The sequence below is a fragment of the Zonotrichia albicollis genome, chromosome 5 (assembly GCF_047830755.1).
Source record: "Zonotrichia albicollis isolate bZonAlb1 chromosome 5, bZonAlb1.hap1, whole genome shotgun sequence".
Classification (NCBI taxonomy): Eukaryota; Metazoa; Chordata; class Aves; order Passeriformes; family Passerellidae; genus Zonotrichia; species Zonotrichia albicollis.
The window spans coordinates 44,248,552-44,270,043 of NC_133823.1; the positions used below are offsets into that span (position 1 = coordinate 44,248,552).

General features: G+C 37.9%; 1 protein-coding gene across 4 annotated transcripts in view; it reads left to right on the forward strand.

The window, feature by feature from the left end:
• Positions 1–21,492, forward strand: part of CORIN (corin, serine peptidase) — a 118,734-nt gene that overhangs the window by 24,752 nt on the left and 72,490 nt on the right. For all 4 annotated transcript variants that reach the window (XR_012580474.1, XM_074541537.1, XM_074541538.1 and 1 more), the window contains exon 4: positions 16,462–16,672. Coding sequence is in view for 3 of the 4 variants with exons in the window: in XM_074541537.1 (XP_074397638.1) it covers positions 16,462–16,672 (211 nt within the window). In the remaining variant the exon portion in view is untranslated. The remainder of the gene's footprint in view (positions 1–16,461; positions 16,673–21,492) is intronic.

Below are 21,492 nucleotides of genomic sequence, written 5' to 3' on the forward strand. Positions count from 1 at the left end.
TCCCACCAGAGCACAGAGCAAAATTTATTCATAGGGTCACAGAGAAAATGTAATGTAAATCAATGATTTATCAGTATTTTCTTCTCTCCCCTAGACTATAGTGACTTCATAAGCTATCTGAATGGTGCAGGCTTTTTGCAGGTTCTATTTGTTAAGTGATTTTTCTTGGGTAGATTTCTCTCTTTTTCTCTCCCTGTGCCCCAAACTCAGAGTAAATGTATATAAACGGACACTTGAATCCTATTAGTGGTTAATTTATTTACTTCTTTTGGCAACTCGGCAAATTATCACTGTGCCAAGGAACAGCAAGAAAGCATAATGTACTACACTACAAATATTTTCATAATCATGTTTGAAATATATCCAGGAAATATAGATGAAACAGCGTAAAGCTCTTTTGTCTTTTCTTACTATGTTGGAATAAACTCTTTTAAAATGCATATAACATGTATATGTAATATGCACATGTGTATGGCACGTGCTATTTTTCCCTACTACAGTGGTAATGCAGGGACAGCTCTACAGTGACTCAGGACAGCCTTAGGTTTGGATTTCTAATCTTTTTGGTATTATACAGAGAGGCACTTCTAGCACTTTCCAAGTATGTGTTCTATTCTGGTAAGTGCAGATCATTCCAACAGCAGTATGACTGCGTGTATATTCAGCAGGCGTGACTACTTGGAATTCTATTGTGGCGCAGTATTTTCTGTGTAAAGAGAAAAGGACAAAAAGTTTTCAAAGTCAAATTTGATATACTACAGATTTCTTAAAAAAACCCCAACACAACAACAAAAAAATCCCATCCCAAACTGAGATAACAAAAACCAAAACCCAGAGATAGTATGTTACTAATCAATAACCTTGCACTCTTTGATTCCGCTTTCAAGTGTTTTGCTTATCAGTATTCATGGGGACATTGTCTTAATTCTGTGTGTAGATTAAAAAAAAAAAAAATATTCAGAAGAATTTGATCTCATAATAACTGTGTGTTCCCATGGCTCTCCAAGGCATGGAGGACTAGAAAGCAGGGGCTTTCTAGCACTGTCTTCTACTCACTTTCTTTCTTGTTTTTTTTTCTTAATTTGCCTTTGCAAATTAACTCCTTATACTTTATCTTTAGTCTCTTTGATCTTTTTTTTTTCAAATAAGCTTTCTTCATGGAGAGATCCCTAAGGTAACATAGGACATGGTCTGATGTTCACAGGAAGTTCTTTAGTATTCTGATGTGGAGGACAGCGAGATATAAATGAGTTTTGGTGCAGTGAAACTGGAATATTCTGTTGGAGTAAAAATTTTTTTTTTTTTTGGGACAAGTAAAACTTAAAGACCACATCAGATTAGTGGTAGTAGATCAAATATTTCTCTCTTGCTTAGTGTCTGAATCCAGCTGTGAGCATTATCACATGCCTGAAGAAGAATAAGCTAGGGCTGGCCTGCTGAGACGCTTGAACGCTATGTGGTAGCAGATTCCAGTAATATGCAGTGAGTCCTGGTGGGCGCTCGTTTGTCCTCCTGTGAATTGACGTAATCACTTTTGAACCCATGTGAAACGGAGGTTTGAGTTTTTTAAGCGTATCTTGTAAGGAAATTAACCTCTAAATGTGTGTCAGACTGATGTTCCATCATCATCAGGGCACACCAGGAGATCATCTGTCTGTACAAGTTTCATCTGGTTCAAATGTGGAGAGGTGAATGCATTTCTGTTCATTTAGTAAGCATGTGTAACTTGGACTTCATGCTCGTTATATTGCAGTACAATAAAAGATAAATGGTATGTCATATGATATAGAGACTGCCAGTTCAATGCCAACCAGACAAAATTCTGTGAACATGTTTGGACTGGCATTCATGTCCTAGTGCTGGATTTGCTTTACTGGTGGACCAGAGCTTCAGTAAAAGACATTAATAAGAGAAATTATAAATATTGTGACCATATGGTATTCAATAAAGTCTTGAAACTAACATAAGTAAGACATTGCTGAGTTACTAACTGGAGGGGAGTTAAATTTGGCACATATGACATCAATTATTTAAGAAGTCCTTAAAGAAGAAGGAAGTACTTTGGCAGAAATTCTAGCAAAGAATGGATTAGTGGGTAAATAGGAATGAATGATACAATGCCTCACAAATTTATTAGAAAGTTCTTTGAAGGCGACAGTGAAAATGCTGGCTAATAAAACATACTTGGCTTTTCAAAATGCTGTTAACAAGAGTCTTCACCAAGAAATCTGACAGACCTCTTGTCACAGACTATGCATTTGTTAGAAGACAGAAGGAGAACTAAGAATGAATGGCTAGGCTCCAGAGTGAAGAAGGTTGCTGGTGGAATCTTACACACAGACAGTGTTTTCTGATCAGGGAAAACAGAAAATAGTCAAGTAATAACATTTCTGATAATACAGATTGAGCTCCCTAAAATGAATAGCTGGGAATCACATAAAGGTTTCATAGTGGAAACAGTGGCTGATAAAATGTTTAAATGACTGTGCCAGTAGATACGAAAGAATGCTGGACGGTGGGAAACAATGCAAACTCTATCAAATACAATGCTGAACTTTAAGCTAGTGTTGCCACCAAAATGAGAACCTGATGGTTTGCTGTAGTCAGCATTCGGTCTCCATGAGAATCCTCATCATGAAATCTACCAAGAACAAAAAAGAAAGTCCTGCTACTCCGTGTAACTTAAGAAAGATAACAGTTGAATTGGAAAAGGCAAATAGCAGGCAATCAGACCAGTAGAGACATGGAAAGACTTAGTTGTGGGGAGGCACTAAATAGAAGGAAGACACTGTTTCCTTCTGGAAGACAGCTGGCTTGTTAGTAAGTCATTGTGATGAATAGTCAAAACCTTTTGAGTGTCTAGGTGAAATAGAACAGTTACTCAAGTGTTTTTCATTATATGAGGAATTGCCTCTTTTTTTTTCTTTTTTTCTTTTTTTTTTTCATATCAGGCAGTAAGCTAAAAAAAGAGACCTCATGGACTTACCTGCCACAGGATGATGGGAAAACAGAAAGTATGGAAATGCTTGGAGAAACTTTGTGAGGGGTTGGTCTGTTGGGGCTTGTAGAAATAATAGTCCACTGGAAACTTCTGACTTCTGAAGGTTCAAGATTTTATGTTGCCAGAAATTGTTGTTATAGTCCTAGGTGGTTGTTCCTTATATTTGCCCAGTATTACTATAATTTTTCTTGAATACATAATAGTGACCCCTACCAAAGGTCAGCTTCTGAGTTAAATGTATCCTGTGTTACCTCTCTGTTGGGAAGCAAGTGAGGAAATATGCTTTTCCTATTGAGGTATTTGAGTTTGTGGGACTTCATACCTAACTGTTTTCTGGAGGCATGGACCATGGTCTCAAGTCATGAGGACGGCTCACTGGAGAGTTTTCTGATAGCAAAACCATCAGGATGGGAGTCAGGTGAATCAATAGGTTCTGTAGTGTTTATTCATAGAGTTTAGAAGCATATGTAGTAATATTCTACTCATCTGTCAATCTTAAAAGAAAAAAGACCACATTTTAAATAGTAACTATTAAAAAGAATAAAACATGGTTTCCCAAGGAAATATTAATACAATTTATTGCTACTTTTTCTCTTTGAATTAAAAGCAGACTGCACTGAGGCAGTAAAGCGGGAGACTCGATTCAGATGAAGCATGACTCCCTGTTTTGTAACACTGATGACTGGGGAGACAGAAGTAGCGAGAGCAAGGGCCGACCTTCTTCATAGAAAAACATCCTGTAGATGAATGGAATATACACTGGGATAGGAAGTATTAGTGTCTGATTTTTTTTCTTCCATTCACTGGTGTATTTGCATATGTGTATTTAATACTGCTTTTTCTTTGTGCCAAGTCTCCCGTAGATCTCCCCTAGCAGACAGTCTCGTAGTCTCGTAGCACCTCTGCCATTTCACAGCAGCAGTTTCAGTGGAGAGCTATACCGGTGGCCAGATCCTAACGTGAAAAGTAACAGGGCCAAGTTTGACCCTCAGCCGTGCCCATCCGTGGGGGCACCCCCGCGGCCCGGCCGGCGCTGAGCGGCGCTGAGGGCCGGGCGCGCCCCTCAGTACGGCCCGGCCGCCGCTCGGGGCCCGGCCGCGCTCCTGCCCCGGCCGCCGCCAGAGGGCGCCGCGAACGCGAGTCCCGCGCTACCGGAGCGGAGCTGGAGAGGGGTCTGGAACGGGGCAGGAGTGCGATTGGAGCGGGGCAGGAACGGAGCTGGAGAGGGGTCTGGAACGGGGCAGGAGTGCGACTGGAGCGGGGCAGGAACGGAGCTGGAGAGGGGCCTGGAACGGGGCAGGAGTGCGACTGGAGCGGGGCTGGAGAGGGGTAGGATCGGGGCAGCGGACGCTCCCGGGGTGCGAAACACGGTGACTTGCCCTAGTGCGGAGGAGGGTGAACCCCCTCCGAGCCCTAAACGATTGCTTTAAGGAATAAAGTGGAAAAGTGTTCTCGTAAAAGCGAGTGCCTGTCTCAGAAGTTTCAGAAAGCGCAGGAGTTTCAAAAAGCACAGGAGTTATGTTTGCTTGCTTGCATCCAAGGAATCTTGGGTCTTTTCACCTTTCTAACACGTCTTTCTTTGCAGTCCTCCACTCAGCCTTGATGTTACCCTAATTCTTTTATCACTCAACTATGTTCAATTTATAAATGAAATAAATCTCTTTGTCACTACACAGCGTTTCTTATTATGTATTTGTGTTTCTGCCACTATTAGAATTCTCCTACAAAGAATTTTGTGTTCTCCCAGAGCTGCTACAGAGGGTCTAGCTCACCTTTCTGTTTGGTAGGAAGGAACAATATGAAAACCAGGATGGGGATAGCTGGACATAATTTGTCATGAGTAGTGCAGAAACAAGAAATTCCATGTCTCTGTATCTCAGCCTTATGCTGCTCATACTAAAGACATTTTTCCTGCTGAAGCTAAGGTATCCAGTAACTGCATCCCAAGTCAGTCCAAAAGTTTGAGTCTCCATAATCCCCTATATTTCCAGCAGTGATCTAATAAACCATTTTGTCTTTTAGCTCAATTTTTGTTTAATTACTCATACAAGTTGGAGTAGACTCAGTTGTGTAAGGAGTAACAGCAGCACTGGGCCCATGGTAGATTTTTAGGGTATTCTTGTCCTCAAAAATAAAAAAGAATTCAAGATGTTGTTAAAACATTATTTTCTTTTGAATGGGAAATACTTTTGGCTTTTAGATTGGCACAGAAGAACATAAGCAGTGTCTTAATTATAAGGGCAGGAATTTAGCCACTCAAATGTATCTTTGCCATGCAAATGCAAGCATGATTAGACTAATACGGTAACTGTTAATTTTGTTGGTGCTTGAGTCCATGCTTGAGAGTGTTTTCTCTTCCAGCAGTACAGTCTGTTTCATTACCTCACTTATACCGAAATTTTCTCTCAAAATTAAAGACAGTGAAAAAAGCTGCCTTAACATTTGGCAATACAGTTCTCATTTAAATTTTTTTTTCGCTAGTCAAAAGAATCAAAATTCTGATTTTCTTCCCTTGAAGAAATTTGAAATTGTATTTGCATTTCACAGGGCAAAATTAGTAAGCTGAGAGAAACATGTGGATTTTCACAAAATTCATTATCAAGAACCTGGTTTTCATCAGTTTTACCATTGTTTTTTTTTATGAGTACATGAGCATAGCTTGAAAAGGAAACTGAAGTTTCTTACGTGTGAAATATATTAGCTGAAATCCAAAGGATTCTTAAAAGCCATTATTTAATATATGGAACACTTTTTCATTATCATTTATACTTACAAGGGAAAAAAGGCTTGCTAGCTTTTATCACCTAGTGTGTTACTGCTGTCAGGTAACTGCAAGTTTGCCAAAAACTTCAGATGCTTGAATGAAAATTGTAATGATATTGTTAACATTGTCATAGCTAAGCTTGTGATTCCAATTCTCTTTAATAAATTTGTGGCTCATTAATGCAGTTCTTCTGTTTGTAGTGCATCTCTTGAAATTCAGTCTGATGAAGCAATGTTCCATGTAAGATATCTAATAGACATCAAATATTTGTTAGGATTAATATTGCAGTAAGTTCTGTGAATGACTAACACACCCTCCTTGAAGTTCCATGTATCTTTACTCTTTGATCTTTCAGTGAGTTTCATTTAGAGTGAGAGATTCCCACTTCTGCTCAGATTTGGAAATAAAATCAGCTTTGTTTGAGTTTTAGTGACGTGTGCTTCTGGCGTTGTGGATGTGTGTTCCTTTAAAACTTGAAAGAATGGAAGACTTTCAGCTTTACGCCTGTGTTGCATTCATCATGGCTTTTTATACTTTGTTGTTTGCATGTCAAACAGATGTTTGTTGTCAAACTGAATCATGAATTGACCAAGAGGCTAAGCAAGACTTCACATGCTTAGTGAAACTTTCAAGGATAGTAACAATGAAGCAAGGCATATCTGAAGATAATTGTTTGAGAGTTGCAGGCACTGGCTTTTGTTTCAGACCCATCAGGTTATATGAAACCATTTAAAAGGTATTTGTGTGGCTATTTCAACAAAAAGATGATGTTAATATATTTTTTCTGTTTTATATTGTGATTGATCACTTTGTTTCCAAAGGTACACCTTACATCTGGTAGCAGTATGTGATTTTATGATTGATTGAATCCTTTTCCTTGGGTGTTTCCGAGACTCAAAGTCAGGGATGACAGCGTGCTGGCAGCAACCTCACTTGGAGCAGAAAGTTAGGTGGATACTTCCAAAGGACTCTTTCTACCAATAGTTCTGTGATTCTAGGGTATAGAAAAATTGGGAGTAGAACATGAACATTTTGCATGGTTGAAAAAAGTTTAACATTGCTGCTGGTTTAATGATATTTAAGATAATCCTAATTTTCATGGGGAAATTTGTCGTTTCTCTCCAGCTGAAACAGGCAATTAAACAATGAGCTATAAGAGAGAGCTTTGAAGGAAGCTATTGATATTTATTAGTGGATTTATTTGAAAGAACAAAATAGACTTTCCATTCTGCGAAAAGCAGTTGAAGTACAAGGATTTAAAAATCTCAGTTTGCGCAAGCAACTTGCAGGCATCATGTTCCAAAGATTTAAATACAACCTGAACTGACATAAAGCTGGAAGAAACTTAATCATGTTAAGCTCTTAAACATTTTCCTTTTGCACACTAAAATATAGGGTTGTTTTTGACCTCTAATTTTTTTGTTCAGGCTGAGAAAGTTTTTCAGAATTCTTCTTTGTTCACACAGCAAAAACTGGAACATTAAAGAAGAACTGCATTAATGTAGCCAGCTAGGGTTATCTGCAAACAGAAGCATTCTGACTGCAGTGGTAGAAAAGGAATTAGACCTTCACTGAATATTTTAAAAATGCAATGCTTAAAAGAAACTTCCAGGGTTATAAACAGGAGAGTCAGTAGCAGTTGGATAAAGAAATGGCCAGGAAAGTTGTATCTCATGTCCTGCAACTCATATTTTGCAAAATGGGCTATCAGATTGAGAAGATCTAGACTGCAGTATTTCTGGCTAACACAATCAATCTTAGAGACAATGACAATGCTATAACAAAACAAACACATACTTTCCTCTGAAAAATACAGTTGTGGGAATTTTCCATAGGGAAAACAATTAATTTATTAGACTGATCAGTCTTAGTTTTCCAGGGCTTTGAAGATCAGCACCCAGATCTAAATCTTTCCCAGTGAATTTCCACATGGGAAGCTGCAGGTTTCAAAGCATATTTTGTGTGTACTTGCAGTGTCTTTCTTTTAAAGTGTGAGGTGCTGTATTGTGCTCTTAGGTTCTAGACAGATTTTTCACGGAGGGGTTTGCTGTGTTAGTTTTATCTGAAGCTGAGGTGGGTATAGTTATCACTGTAAGATGTACTTGGAAAAAAGGCGCCTAATTTCTTATTAAATAGATCTGAAGAGTGGCCATCCTAGAAAGGTAATTAACCAGAAAGAGCTGAACAGCTCAGACACAGCCTATTTTTGTGCTGACCTATTCATAACCTAAACTATTTTAAGTCTTTTAGAAAAGCACTGTGGGTTTTTTTGTTTTGTTTTGAACATAACAGTATTGGTACATAATTAAAAGTTGTCAATCAAACTAGCATTCATTTTCATTCATTGAAAACATGTTTGTTAGAAAAACCCACAAAAAAACCCAACCAAAACCATCTGGATGCCTGCCTGGTTCCAGTGGAGGCTACCATTTTTTATCCCCCTTTTTTTAAAAAAGCCCTATCAAGAGGGGTAAAGTCATGCCCATATTTCAGAAGAATAGCAAAATCCTGCCCAACTTAATGTACCATGGAAAGTAGCCTATAATGATAAATCTAAGTGTAAAATTAATTTCAATATGTGCCTTTTGTTTAATGGCAGGCTCTTAGAAATATGTCTCCAATTTCACTAAAGAATTCTGTAATTAGGAAATGACTAATCAAAATACCAGATCTGGAACACAGGCTTGCAGGGGGGTAAATATTCAGCCTCAGCCTTGGGTCTTGAGCTTACCTGTTCTCAGCTGTGCCTGCCCAAGGGATTAAAAAGTATGTGCTTCAGCCTAGAAGAGCAGCATCTGGAAGTAACTTGCTGACAGAAGTGGGGCTCCAAAAAATGAAGTGACTTGATGAAGTGTCCAGCCTTTTGCAATATTCTTTGGTCAAGAGAATAGCTGAGTTAGAATTTAAGACTTGCTCTGAGCAAGAAGTGTCTGAGGCAGACTGGGTATGGTGTTACACTCTAAAGCAGCTGGTACAGATTGCTTTAAAAAAATAATTATGATAACACTTCACCTCTGATCTAAAATAAGAGTTGTATTTCCCTCATGGGTAATCCACTCCCTACCTGGGAGATAATGAATTGTTTTTCTCTCTACTGCAGGTGGTCAGTAGCCTTACCACCTCTCCCTTTGGTACCTTGTGGAGCACAAGGGGGAGTTGGCGATCTCTAATTCCTTTCAAATTGTATAATTCATTAGCTGAATGAAATTAAATGCAGACCAGTTGTTCTCAGCTACTCCTGGTGCCTGACTTGTGTTTCAGATCCATGACTGGGATTTGCTATTCTGTGGTTTGTTTTCCTCTTCCCCACATAAACTATTATGAGTCAGATGGGCTTCGTTTAAAAGTTGGTGATACTGACAAAGTGTCCCCATTCCCTTTGCTCTGAACCATACAGTGCTGCTTGCTTTTATGGCATTTGTTTGCTCAGTGAGCTGACTCAGCCCTAACCCTGGCTAAGTTAGCTCTTGGGTGGTTTGGCACAGAAGTTGTTTCCAAGGAAATGGCAAGCACACATGGTTGAAAGGAAGCAGTATGGTACCATTGCACCAGTTCAATTGTCTTGTGAAATGTTTTTCTGGTTGTGTCAGTGGACTTCAGAAAAGTCATGACCTTCTGTTGGAGACTTACTCGAGAAGTACCTTGCTTCTATCTTTAGGCTACCATCACTGTTATTGAGCCATCAGGAGACAGGAGTTTGTCAAATATCTACGCACATGTAAGTGTAAGCAACTTACTGCTGCTTATATTCAGATTATGTCTTTGTGCTATAATAAGGCTGTATAAATGCACTCCTCTTAAGCCTTTCTTTAGGGACTAAGGCATTACACATTTCATGTGTAAATTGCTTCTGATAATTTCCCAAAGGATCATTTATGCCTAATATCATTTATTATCACTTAAAATAAAAGCTATTAGTGCTTTTATGTAGGTGCTTCTTAATAATCCATGTTTCCATTTTGCAGTATACTGTAAAGGATCTCTGTTCTAGTAAATGAGAAATGCTTTTTTTTTTTTTCCACAGCTAGAAATAGGGGCTTTTACATTGTTTTCCATCCCTTCAGCATTTTTACATTTTGGTAATGGTGATATTGCTGTTTGCACACACTTCTGCTTTTGTATTATCTACAGACACAGTATTTACCAAAGGTAGCCCTCTTGAATGAGAAATACTGGTCAACCCCACAATTTTGTTCTTGTCAAGAGAGGCTATTAGAAATGGAGACCTTGATGTTGACAGTTGTTTATAATATTGTGCTTTTACACCAGAGTATGGAGTTAATTTGTCTTTTCCTTCACTTTGTCAATGCTTAATGGATGCTTTTAGGTATTTCCACGGTACAGCTAAATAATTTGTCAGTTGCAAAGGAAACAAGAATTATCATGGAATGGTGATTCTGTCACCAGTGGGTTTGTTGTTCTGTGTGGATGTTACAAATTTTGGTAGTGATAAAGCATCCCCTTACTGTTTTAGTGGATTTTTTTAACAGAGAGCAGGTATAAATGGGAAAAAGCAACAGCAACAACAGAAATCTCTTGATTTCTTTTGGCAAATAACTGTGTGGTAGTGGTTGGCATCAGTTTGGAGAAAGATAGCTGTTGAATAATTTACTTTCACTAAGTCGCCATCTTTAACAATTAGAGATTAATTTTAATCTTGAAACTACAGCTTTTTATGCTGTTTTTAGAAGGTGAATATATAATAAGGAATGATTTAGTTCTCTAAGAGGACCTGTGCTTTAGTTGTAAGATAATGAAACATGTTGCCTGATATACATCAGTAAGGAAACCTTAAGAAATAAAATGCTTTTGAACAATGTGATTTGTATTTTATAAACTTCTTACTGACTAGAACTTCATTATTGAAATTATTCCTATGAAATTATCATTCAATACTTATTTAATATAATTGCAGAAATGAATCGTGTCTATTATTCTAGAAGAAGTTTTGAACTAATCAGAGCAGTTGGCATGTATTTTGTACATGATGTTTCTTTTTAAGCCTCGGTATGAGTGGAATTTTAAAATACTGTTTTGATTTTGTGCAAATGTACTTGAATAAATACAGAAGGACCATGCGCAATTGAAAAGAATTCCTAGCAGGAACCACAGATGAGGGGTTCAGCTCTTCTTCATTCATTGTGTTTAATTCAATTTCTTTCACTTCACTTTCCTTGTCATGAAGAATTTGGAACCTTCTTCATTTACAAATGTCTCTTTAGCAAATTTTTATTTTTCTAGTGTTATGGCGACAGTGTGTCTTGGTTCACATTAAATCTCAAGGAGCTACAGATGTCAAGAGAGTGACATCTTTAAAAAGGGAAGGCAGCTATTTAGAACAACACTTGAGCATATGCTAACTTCATTCCTGTTCAGACAGCACTTCAGCACATGCTTAAAAGATGCTCTAAGTAGAGAAGCTGTCTAGCCTCAAGATTAAAATTCAAAATAAGCTGAAGTATAGCTTTTAAAAAGTCATTTGGCATGTACCTTCCCTGTTGGTCTGCTGGTGCTCTGATATTATGAAAAAAATTGTCCATATAGTCTATGGCTAACTTTTATCCCTAGATGTGAGGATCTAAAGAGTTTTAAGCAGTTTATTCCATCAGAATCTTGAAAGCAGTGCTAAACTTAAGAATTCCCTTAATTACCCATGGTCTGACAGAGAGGTTCTGCAACTTTTCACAAATGTCTCCCTTCTGATTTGAGGCATCCAAGTAATGCTTACTAAACTAGTGCACTTCTAATGAGATAGATGCCTTTCAGAGCTACATGTCTCATTTTGGATATACAATGAAAGATGTTAGATCTTGGTATGGCAGTCTCAAATATTCACTTAGTGATTCAAAATGTGTAGGAAAATAAAGTTAGGAACAGTCTTTGTAATGCTTTGGTTAGTATATGCAGTTTTAACTGCATGTAAAACATGTGTGATTCATTTAGATAGACTGAATTTTGGTAGGATGACAAGGCAGTCTGATGAAAACAAGTGTTTAATTTGTTATTTAGATAAAGGTACACTTGCAGTATTTGTGTTCTAAGTGTTTCAGCATTCCATGAGGGAAAAAAACAGAAACTGAGGCTCAAGGGACATAAAAGTGTATTGGTTCTTTAGAACGAAGACATTGGTCCAAAAAATGCACCCCAGTCACTATAGATTGAAATAGGCTCAAATTATATGTATCTAAATAGCTTACACCCTTGTGTTTTTAAAATTCTTGTGTAAATAATTTTCAAAAATCTTACCTAGACCATAACCCATTAAGTGCAGAAAAGTTGGATGAAATCCAAGTAGCAGAATATAACAAAGCATCACAAGCAAGGTGAGATGTGTTGAAGAGTCAATTGCAGTCATGATTGAAAAGGTAATATGCACGTTATATGTCATAATTGTTAGATCATTTCTGAGATCTTGGGTGGAGGAGAAAGTATAAAAATAGGGATATAAAAGGTCTATCTGAAAATAAGAGCTGCATTAACAATACAAGGTTGTAGAAATTATAGGATGAAGCTGATATTGCAATACAGAAAGTGAAGAGAAGGTAAAGATAAAATACAAAAGGAAATATAATCACACAGGAGGTTATGTTCTCTAAACAGTAATTTCCACTGTGTCCAGAATAAGAGAGGCTCGGGGTGGGGGGAGACTGCAGGGGTCTCCAATAGATGGGAAGAATCATTCAGGCAGTGAAGAGCTGAAATTGTCAAAGAAATGAAATAGTTTCATTATCTCACTATTTATAATGGCAAATTCAGGACAGACGGCCAAAGGATAAGCATTTTTATGAGTCTTGAAGGGGAAATATTAAGCAGAAAAAAAATTAAAGAAAACAAAAGAAGGATCTTTAACTATCTGATTTAAAAACAAAGCCAAGTGAACTGGATCCAAACGGAAAGTACAAAGAAAATCATGACTGACTTACATTGGCTGGTATATTTTGAGTAGGATGGCAAAACTCTCTGTGATGTTTCCTTTTTGACTTTTAACCATGACTCCAGCCATGTCCTGACACCAGCAGCTGCAGATTAACCAACAGAGTGCTTGTTAGAGGGATTGAGAGTTTTAGACTGAAGGAAATAGTAAAAATGATACAGAGATGTTGATCAGGCTTGAAAAAAATTGAAATCTAGATTTTTTAAGCTATTTCCTTGCACAGTTTAATTTTGGTTTTCTGTCCATGTGAAGTTTTCCTTTGATTTATATTCTTATATAGTCAATATAGCCTGACACCGAGACTCATGAGAACTTTAACCTGTTGTGGGAATTATCCAAATGACCTAAATCTGTTACTCCATCTTTGATGTGTCACTGCCCTTGCGTCTGCCTAGCCTTCCATACAGAAAGGTGACCTATAATTTCCCCTTCTCTCCCCACATCACTGAATTTTTTCCACATGACTCTGAGGTCTCTATTTAAGTTATGCTTGGTTGGCATGGAGTTTATCTTCCCTGCCATGGTCACCTCCATGCAGTGAGAAGCACCTAAAAATTATCCAAATATGACATGGCAAAGTGGGATCTAGGCTAGCTAAGTATTTAAAGAGACAATACAGCAATGCATGAATTGAAACTAACTTTGTAGAATTGTTTCAGTTCTCACTTGTGTCTCAAAAAGTGTTCTCAATTATGTGTTCATGCTACTTGAATTTGGAAAGACAGGACATTTTCTATTAGACTGTGGTGGATTTCTCTTTATGGGCTGCCAGATATCCACCCCGTTTCTCTCTCACTCTATCCCCTCCACAGGACAGTGGGAGGCAGGAAACAAGATGAAAAATATCTTAGGTTGAGTGAAAGGCAGAGAGATCACTTATGGATTGCTATCAGGTGCAAAACAGACCGAGGAAAATTATTTGAAAGACTGCCAATTAAAACCAGAACTGAATAGTAAGAAAAAAATATAAGAACTAAAACACTTTCCCTCATCCTGTCCTTCTTTCACAGGCTTTGTTTCACTCCTTCATTTCCAACTCCTCTACCTCCTGCCTGCTGTGAGTGGCACAGGAGGATGAGGAATGGGGTTGTGATCAGTCCGTAAGACTTCCACTCTGCTGCTTCTTCCTCCTCACAGTTTTCCCTGCTTCAATGCTGGATCTCCTCGTGGTGTGCAGACCTTCCAGAGCAGATCCTGTGTGGGCCCTCTGGATGGGTTGCAGTTCCTCAGGATAAGCCTTCTTCACAGGCTGCAGTTCCTTCAGGGCATGGCCACCTGCTCTGGCACAGAGCCCTCCACAAGCTGCAGAGTGGAAAACTGCTCCATCCCAGCTCCCTTCCGTGGGCTGCAGAGGAAATTCCTGCTGTGGTGCCTGAAGAGCCTTTCCCCTTTCTTCCCTCAGCTCAGTGTTACAGGATTCTTTCTCGCACTTCCATTTTCCTCACTCAGTCCCAGTGCAGAATTTGGCTCTCCCAGCAGTGCTGCCCTCACAGCTGTGCCCTGTGGTCCCCTGCTGGCTGCCAGCTGCAGCTTCCATGTCTGCCATGGGGCAGCTCTGGTCTCTCGCCACAGAGTCCAGCCTGTGAACCCCCATTGCCACCTGCACCTGGTACTGAGAAAGCTGAGAAAAACAGGCAGATTTTGCACTAACCTGTGTAAGAGGAAGCAAAACCCAGAGAAATAAAGTGAGTAAAGTGAGAGAAATTATATCTAAATTTTATTTTAATTGTAAATAAAATAAATTCTGGAGGAAATCCCCACCATTTTAACTGGTAGGAAGAGCACTATTTGGGTACTCTTTAGACTCTTGGAAAAGTACACTTAAGTTCAGGATAACAGATCTCAAGAAATTTAAGAAACTAATTCTGTCGTAGTAGACTACTAAAATCAAATCAACAGGAGTGTCACACTCAAAAATTTTAACACTACAAGAAAAACAAGGTCTGAAGAAATGGATAGTTTTTATTTCAACACCTGATACAGAATGAAGTACTAATAGCATTTCTGTCAGAGGAAAATTTAGCCAGTAAATGGTAATTAATGGTTTACAAGGATCTTGTGGCCTTGATGGTTACTGCAATGGTTAAAACATATCACATCACCCTCCAGCCACAAGATTTCACTGTACTAACTCTTGTTTTGTCTTTCAGCAGCTCTGATCTTAACCTCTAGTTTCTGTCACTGCGCTGCCCCACCTCTCTCCCCTCTTGGAAATTTTTTTTTTTTTTTTGCCAAAAAGCCATTCAATCAAATTATTTGATCCAAGTGAAGTAGTTGTTTTTCTCCTCTTCCTCTCCTTTCACCCTGTGCCCACCAAAAAACGACATTGTGGTGCAAGCGAAGAGAGAAAAGGCAGGCAGGCTGATGTGCAGAGCTAGTTCATTGCATGAACTAGCAATAACTCTTAAATCTGGAAGCAGCAATCCCTTCCGGGTGAGGAACTATGGCCTTATCATTACAGGCATGGCTCAGTTTTTTAAAACTAAAAAGAGTGATTAAGCTTAGCTGCAGTTCTGGTTGCTTTTTTTTGGGGCTATGATGAACTTTGTCTTTTGGGAGAGAAGGTAGGTGGTTATTTCCAGTCAGCTCAGCCTGCTAGTTCAGTATATTTTGTGCAGATGCAGGCTGTATGAACAATTTGAAGAGGAAAATGGGAAAGGGAAAATGTGTGGTTTAAATTAGTTTCAGCAGGACTGAATATGAAACCGTACACTTGCACTGCAATTGTTGGAGTAGAAAAAAACACTTTTTAACCAGTTCAATCCATTTGGCAGTTGCTGGTGATAAACAGAAAACTTTATTCAGATGAATGTCAGAAATGACCAATATAACTAGGGACCATGCTGTTCTGATCAACAATGTTTTCACATGCTGTTATTCCCATTCACTGCTCTTCTTACCTTCCTGTAGGTATTGCCAAAACTAGTTTATAATCCCCATAATTGCAGCCTTACAGTACATGAAAGGATCCTATAGAGACTATCTATATTTTTCTCGGTGTGATCATTCAGTTTCAAGGACAGGTCCTGGATTTATTTTCTTCTTGCTTTTAAAAATTATATAATTGCCACAAAATTCTTTCTTCTTATCAATGAATTTTGAATTCATTGCTCTGCTGTCCAGCCAGTGAGTACCACAAAAGGATCAGATAGCTCCAAGGAACTGTGCCCTTCTCTGTCAGGACTGCATAAATTTTAAAAAGGTCTGAAGCAGTCCATGCATGCGTTCTCAGCCAAAAATGTCACAACTTCTTGCCACATGCTGTGGCAGGGACTGTCTTGCAGTTGTGCCTCAGGAGATACCTGATGATCCCATGAATAATTTTGATGAAATTTCACTTGATAAAATTTCTACTTATGAAAGTAGAATGGTAGTGAAAAGAGAAACTTTATGCTAATGCTAAAGGCAGAGCAGCTTCAGAACCCATTTTTTTCTGTGTGACTTCTATTCTCAGCTTCCATTGAATTTTATTGTATCCAGGCTGTGTCAGAAAGAAATTGGTTTTGTTTTATTTCTATTCCAGTTTTGTAATAAGTCAGAAAATTGTAGAAATAGCTAAAAGCTTATTTGGTTTTCCAAGCTAAGCTTCTCTGGTGTATTTTTTTTCTTATTTTTTGACTGTATTATAATAGCATTATGGAATGTAATCTTACCTGTGAGATACCAGTATTGTTTTTCTATTATATATACTAACTGTTCAGTTCAATACGTGCTCTTCAGTGGTCATACTGTTGTTCTAAATATACTGTTTTGATTTCACAGGTGCCTGCAGAAATATCACCAACAGCCAGTGCCAAATGCTGCCATATAACTACACCACTGTCACTTCGGTTCTCTCCATTGTCAAGAGTATTGAAATGGAAAAGTTCCTGAAGTTCTTCAGTTACCTCAATCGTCTCAACTGCTATCAGCACATCATGCTGTTCGGCTGCAGCCTCGCTCTTCCTGAATGCATCAGTGATGGTGATGACAGGTATTTGGGAATGGAAATCCATCAGTGGCTAGAGCCAGTCGCGGTAAAATACTCTCTGTCTAATCAGACAAGGGGAGATCCAAACTAAGCCTATGACCTCACTGCAAAATTCCTGTCTGTCAAAGCTATTGACAACATTTCTGCCACGATAAGCCAACTGTAGTAGAGCTCTTTTAGAAAAATGTTGCCACTGTGTAAACTAAAATTGTGATATTGGGGTAGTCAGGCTTATTCTCCTAAAGAAGCCTGTCCAGAGTTCTTCTGCCTAATTTCTCCAATCTGGCTATGCCAGAATGGAATGTTTTGTAACAACAATAATGCCTTGGATACGTATAGTGTTGTCATAGATTGAAGTGGCTGTTTGTTAAATTTTAAATTTGTTCAGTCATTTCCCTCAGCAAAGTTAATATTTTAAATATATTTTTGGTATTAAATTAGCAGGATATGTTCAGGGTGACAGACTATTCTGGAAGTTTAAGGAACATATATATTACTGCATTTACCTAATTTCATAACATTAGTATAATGTGCATGCACTTTTAAATTGAGTTTGATTTGAAATAGGATCAGTGTGTTTAGCAGAGCTGAAATCAAACATGACACAAAAAGGGGTAAAGGAATATTTTTTAAATATATGTACACAATCTTTGATGTTTCTGGAGAGTGAAAGAGAGAGGATAGATTTCTTTCTCCTTGTTTTCATTTTTTATTTCCAGTTCCTCCACTGTGAAATTTAGTGGAAGAGAATGTGACAATTGAATAAGTGTTTCAAACAACATAACAAGCCCAGGAAGTTGAAAGCTGTGCAGTTTAGAAGGAATAGGATAGTTATGAAAGTTCTGTGAGAACTGGTCAAAAATTCAGTTGCCAATGAAAGGTACTATCTCACCCCAGGCAATATATGCCTGAAGTGCATCACAATGATTCCTGGACTGGCTATTTAAGCTCACTAAAGTGACAGAAAATTAACCCAGGATAAAGGATGGTTACACAGATAGGATTAGTGGGGAGGAAAGGCAGCACAGATAACAGTGGAATTAGACTGATCTTTAGACTGGCTGAGTGGTTTAAAACAAATGCAAAGTGTACGTATCTTTGTGGTGTACATATCTTTAGCCTACCAAAAGCTATTTTAAATTAACCCTATTTAATTGAGTGCACTATTAGTTATAGCACCTCTGCTCAAATTCAGTATACAATTTTTCTACTTAACAAATCTGATAACAAACAGCCTTACATTACCTGTTTTCTCTAAAAATTGTTGAACAAAATAAGAAAAGTGGGTTCAGGTAATATATTGATGCATTTAAATGTTCAGCAACAGAATAGGCCATTTCTCTGTTGCTTTACTTATTCTGCCTTCTTTGGAATTTGACTTTCACAAACCTGTTGAGAGTGAGTTGTGTGTATCAAAAGTGCAAAACTCTTAAAACCAATCAAATAAGTGAAATGGTAGAAGGATAAATTTTGTATGTTTCTTTTCCATTTCTTTCCTGAATACATGTTTTTGCTCTGGTTTTCAGTCAACCAAAATACTTTGAGATTCAAGAGTCAGGGGTTTTCTTTGGGCTTTTCCTTTTCCTTTTCCCCCTCTTTTCTCTTTTTGTTTTTCCTGCTTTCTATAGCAGCAACCTTCCCCCATTAATTAACAATATCAAAGCTGCAACTGGATTTTGATTTCCTGTTTTATGTCTTGGAGGTCACAGTGGTTCCTCTATTTGTATTTTAATTTTTTTTTTTTGGTGGAAAATATTGTTGCCCCTGCAGACTGGTGGGGAAGAAGGTCCAATGTGAGACTGCAAATGATGTAAGATTATATTAGAATCTGATTTCAGTTTTAGTAATCATGTTTCCAGAGTGTGCCATGGATGTCACTGAAAATGCAGTGATGGCAGTCAGAGTGACAACCACAGGAAGAACAGTAAGAGTGGATTGACAGTGTCCTGGTTAGTTAAGACTAGTTTGCTAAACCTCAGTTGTCCTAATTTAAATTCTGATTTCTCCTTTAAACAAGAATACCTTTTTTTTTTTTTTTCCTGTAGACGATTAAGTGATTTTTGTGATTACTGTCCTTTTTGTAGCATCAAATTATTGCAGGCAAACACACATATTTCACAACCAAGAATAAATTATTTTAAGGAGCATCAGATCTGCAAAAAGTAATTATTAACACTGTTCCTTCCCTTCTCAACCCACCCCCTTCCCTGCCCCATAATTCCTGTCAGTGAGATCTAGAGAAAAGCATATAACATAGCAGGGGGAAGTTACTTTGTATATGCTGAGTGCAGATACCAAAAATGAAAGAGACAAGCCCCTGTTAGGTCTGTTGAATAGGGGAATCTGGTTGGCAGAAAGGTACTGAAGCAGGAGAGTCACTGTGGAAAGCCTCTGGTGGTAATGAATGCAGAAACGTCCATCTGCTGTAGTGTTTTTTGGGGGGCTGTGGTTGTCTAGAACATACAGTGTGACAAAACATCCCCTCATGTTGTGAGCAGCTGTTACTGACATCGTCATTATTTCCTGCCATCAGTTACAGCTGGCTCATTCTAACGTCAGCCGTTCTATATCTGATCATCGCTTTTCATTTGTTCTCTCTTTGCTTTGTGGAGCAATTGTCCCTAATGTATGTAAAGCTTAATGTGACAAATGTTGTTTACACACTGTGGAAGAGATGAAGCTCCTGTGATGCCTGGATGTCTATTCTTAGGTATTGTTGAGAGTCTGTTGGCAGCTTGCAGCCATGGGAGCAGTAATTGTGGCAGTGCGTTACAAGAAGGAACAAGAAGGAAAGTTACAAGCGCTAATCTTTGGCATCCAGTGAGCTGTCATTACATAGCTTTTCTCTGATATTTAAACTTATGTCTGTTTCCCATTTATTTTTCATGTATTTATAGACATTGTTTTCATTAACACTTGAAGGAGCTTAAGTTTCTAGGCAGAGAGCATAGTCAGTGGTTGTGTAGTTAGGTACAGGGAGTTCTAAATACTACCACAATACTGTTGCTCTTCAGAAATGTTCTTCTGTATCTTATCGCAGTGAAACCATGTGTGACATTAAAAATGCAGTAATTTTAAAAGCTTGCAATGTTTAATTTCAGCAAATGCATATAAAATCAGCTATCCCTGCTCTTTTAAGAAAGTATGTAACAGTATCTATATACTACTTCCTAGGACAGAAAAATTTTTAAAGTACAACTAAAACTTGTGTGAAAATGGAAATTTGAAGGGCAGTAAGGCTTTTTTGCATGCTTACCCATAATTTTTGTAGTAAGAGACTGCTTACATAAAGGTGTTATGCAACTTCATCCTTCTTGAGTGGTTGGATGAGATCTTTAAGTCAATACGACTTAAAAATCTGCCTTTAAAAGCCCTGTCCTTCTCCAGTCCATCAGCACTGCTAAGAAAACATGAAAATTAATACCAGTGGTGGAAGAACACCTTAAACTAGATGTGCTGAGCTAATGACATATGAAACATTCCCAGTAGTAACTTTGTCCTTTTGGGTAGTAGTAGTCTTTATCCTCTGACCATCACATGCAACACTGGTACTTGGTTGTAAGAGAGATCTGTCCTCAGAGCTATTGGTTATGATTAATGATTTAATCTAGTGAATTCTCCCTCAGCACTGAAGGACACTAAGAGTGGGCCAAAGGTCAGTTATGACAACATAGTGGATGTTTATTTACAGCAACTCACATGTGTTGGATTCCACAATTCAAGAAGACAATAAAAGTTAATCTGCAATGTTTTCAGATTTCAAAAAGAAAAAAAAAAAAAGGATGTATTTTAAAGCCAAAATTAATATAAAATTTAAAGATTTAAAATCATTAGAGAAATTTATAGTGGGTCAGCTTATTACTGCATAATGCAAACTGCTTTCTAATATTTCTTCCACTCTATGAAAAAATCACATTTCATCAAAAGACTTGGAAAAATAGGCAGACTATATAAGATCCTTAAGGCCCATATACATGTCTTATTTTGACTTTTTATGCTGGGGATAAATTTGAAGCTTATGGACTCTCATGCCCCTGTGCCATCATGCTTCCTTTAAAGCAGAAATAATAGCTTGAGTACTTGCATTAATCCTCTTTGTAGAAGTATATTCCAGAAAGCAGAGGAAATGCCTTCTATTGAGAGTTCCTCAGAGTCTCCTATCTTTGGAATTCAAACTTAATTTAGGCTAGAAAATAGTATTAGGGCAATGCAAATTAAAAAAATGCTCCCAAACTAAAATTCCAATGCACCTTGCCTTTCTGTACGTTTTTGCTCACTGTGCTTTTTTCATGTCAGATATCTTTGAAAACAGGGTTGTGAAATGGCTTGTCTTCAGTTAGGGCTCAAAGAGTCCATTGGAGATCATGGCTTTTTATGCTGGATGCTGTACAAACATGCACTGAGGGGCAGCATCCTGCCTCCAGAAGTTTATAGCCAACATGAAGAAAACAAGTAAAGGATGGGAAGAGAAAGTAATGTTGGCACATTAATGGCTTGGGAAGCCAAAACTGAGCAAGAAATTTGCAGTAGAGCAGAGAACTACTCAGTAACATTTATGGCCTGTATCTTTAGGAACAACATTATTTTTCATCTTGATTAAACCCTGAAAATTAATTTCACTTATTTATTCACTTAACTTGTGATCTAATGCACAGTGAATGTATGGCAAAACTCTCTGCCAGAAGTCAACCTTTTTTTCCTCCCTCAGATTAATTCTAAAGAGCAAAACAATACAATAAAGGGAAAAGACTTCCTTTGATTTTCTAACTCTTTCTAGGAAAGAGTTAGATGTAAATATTTATATGCAACATATTTTATTATGC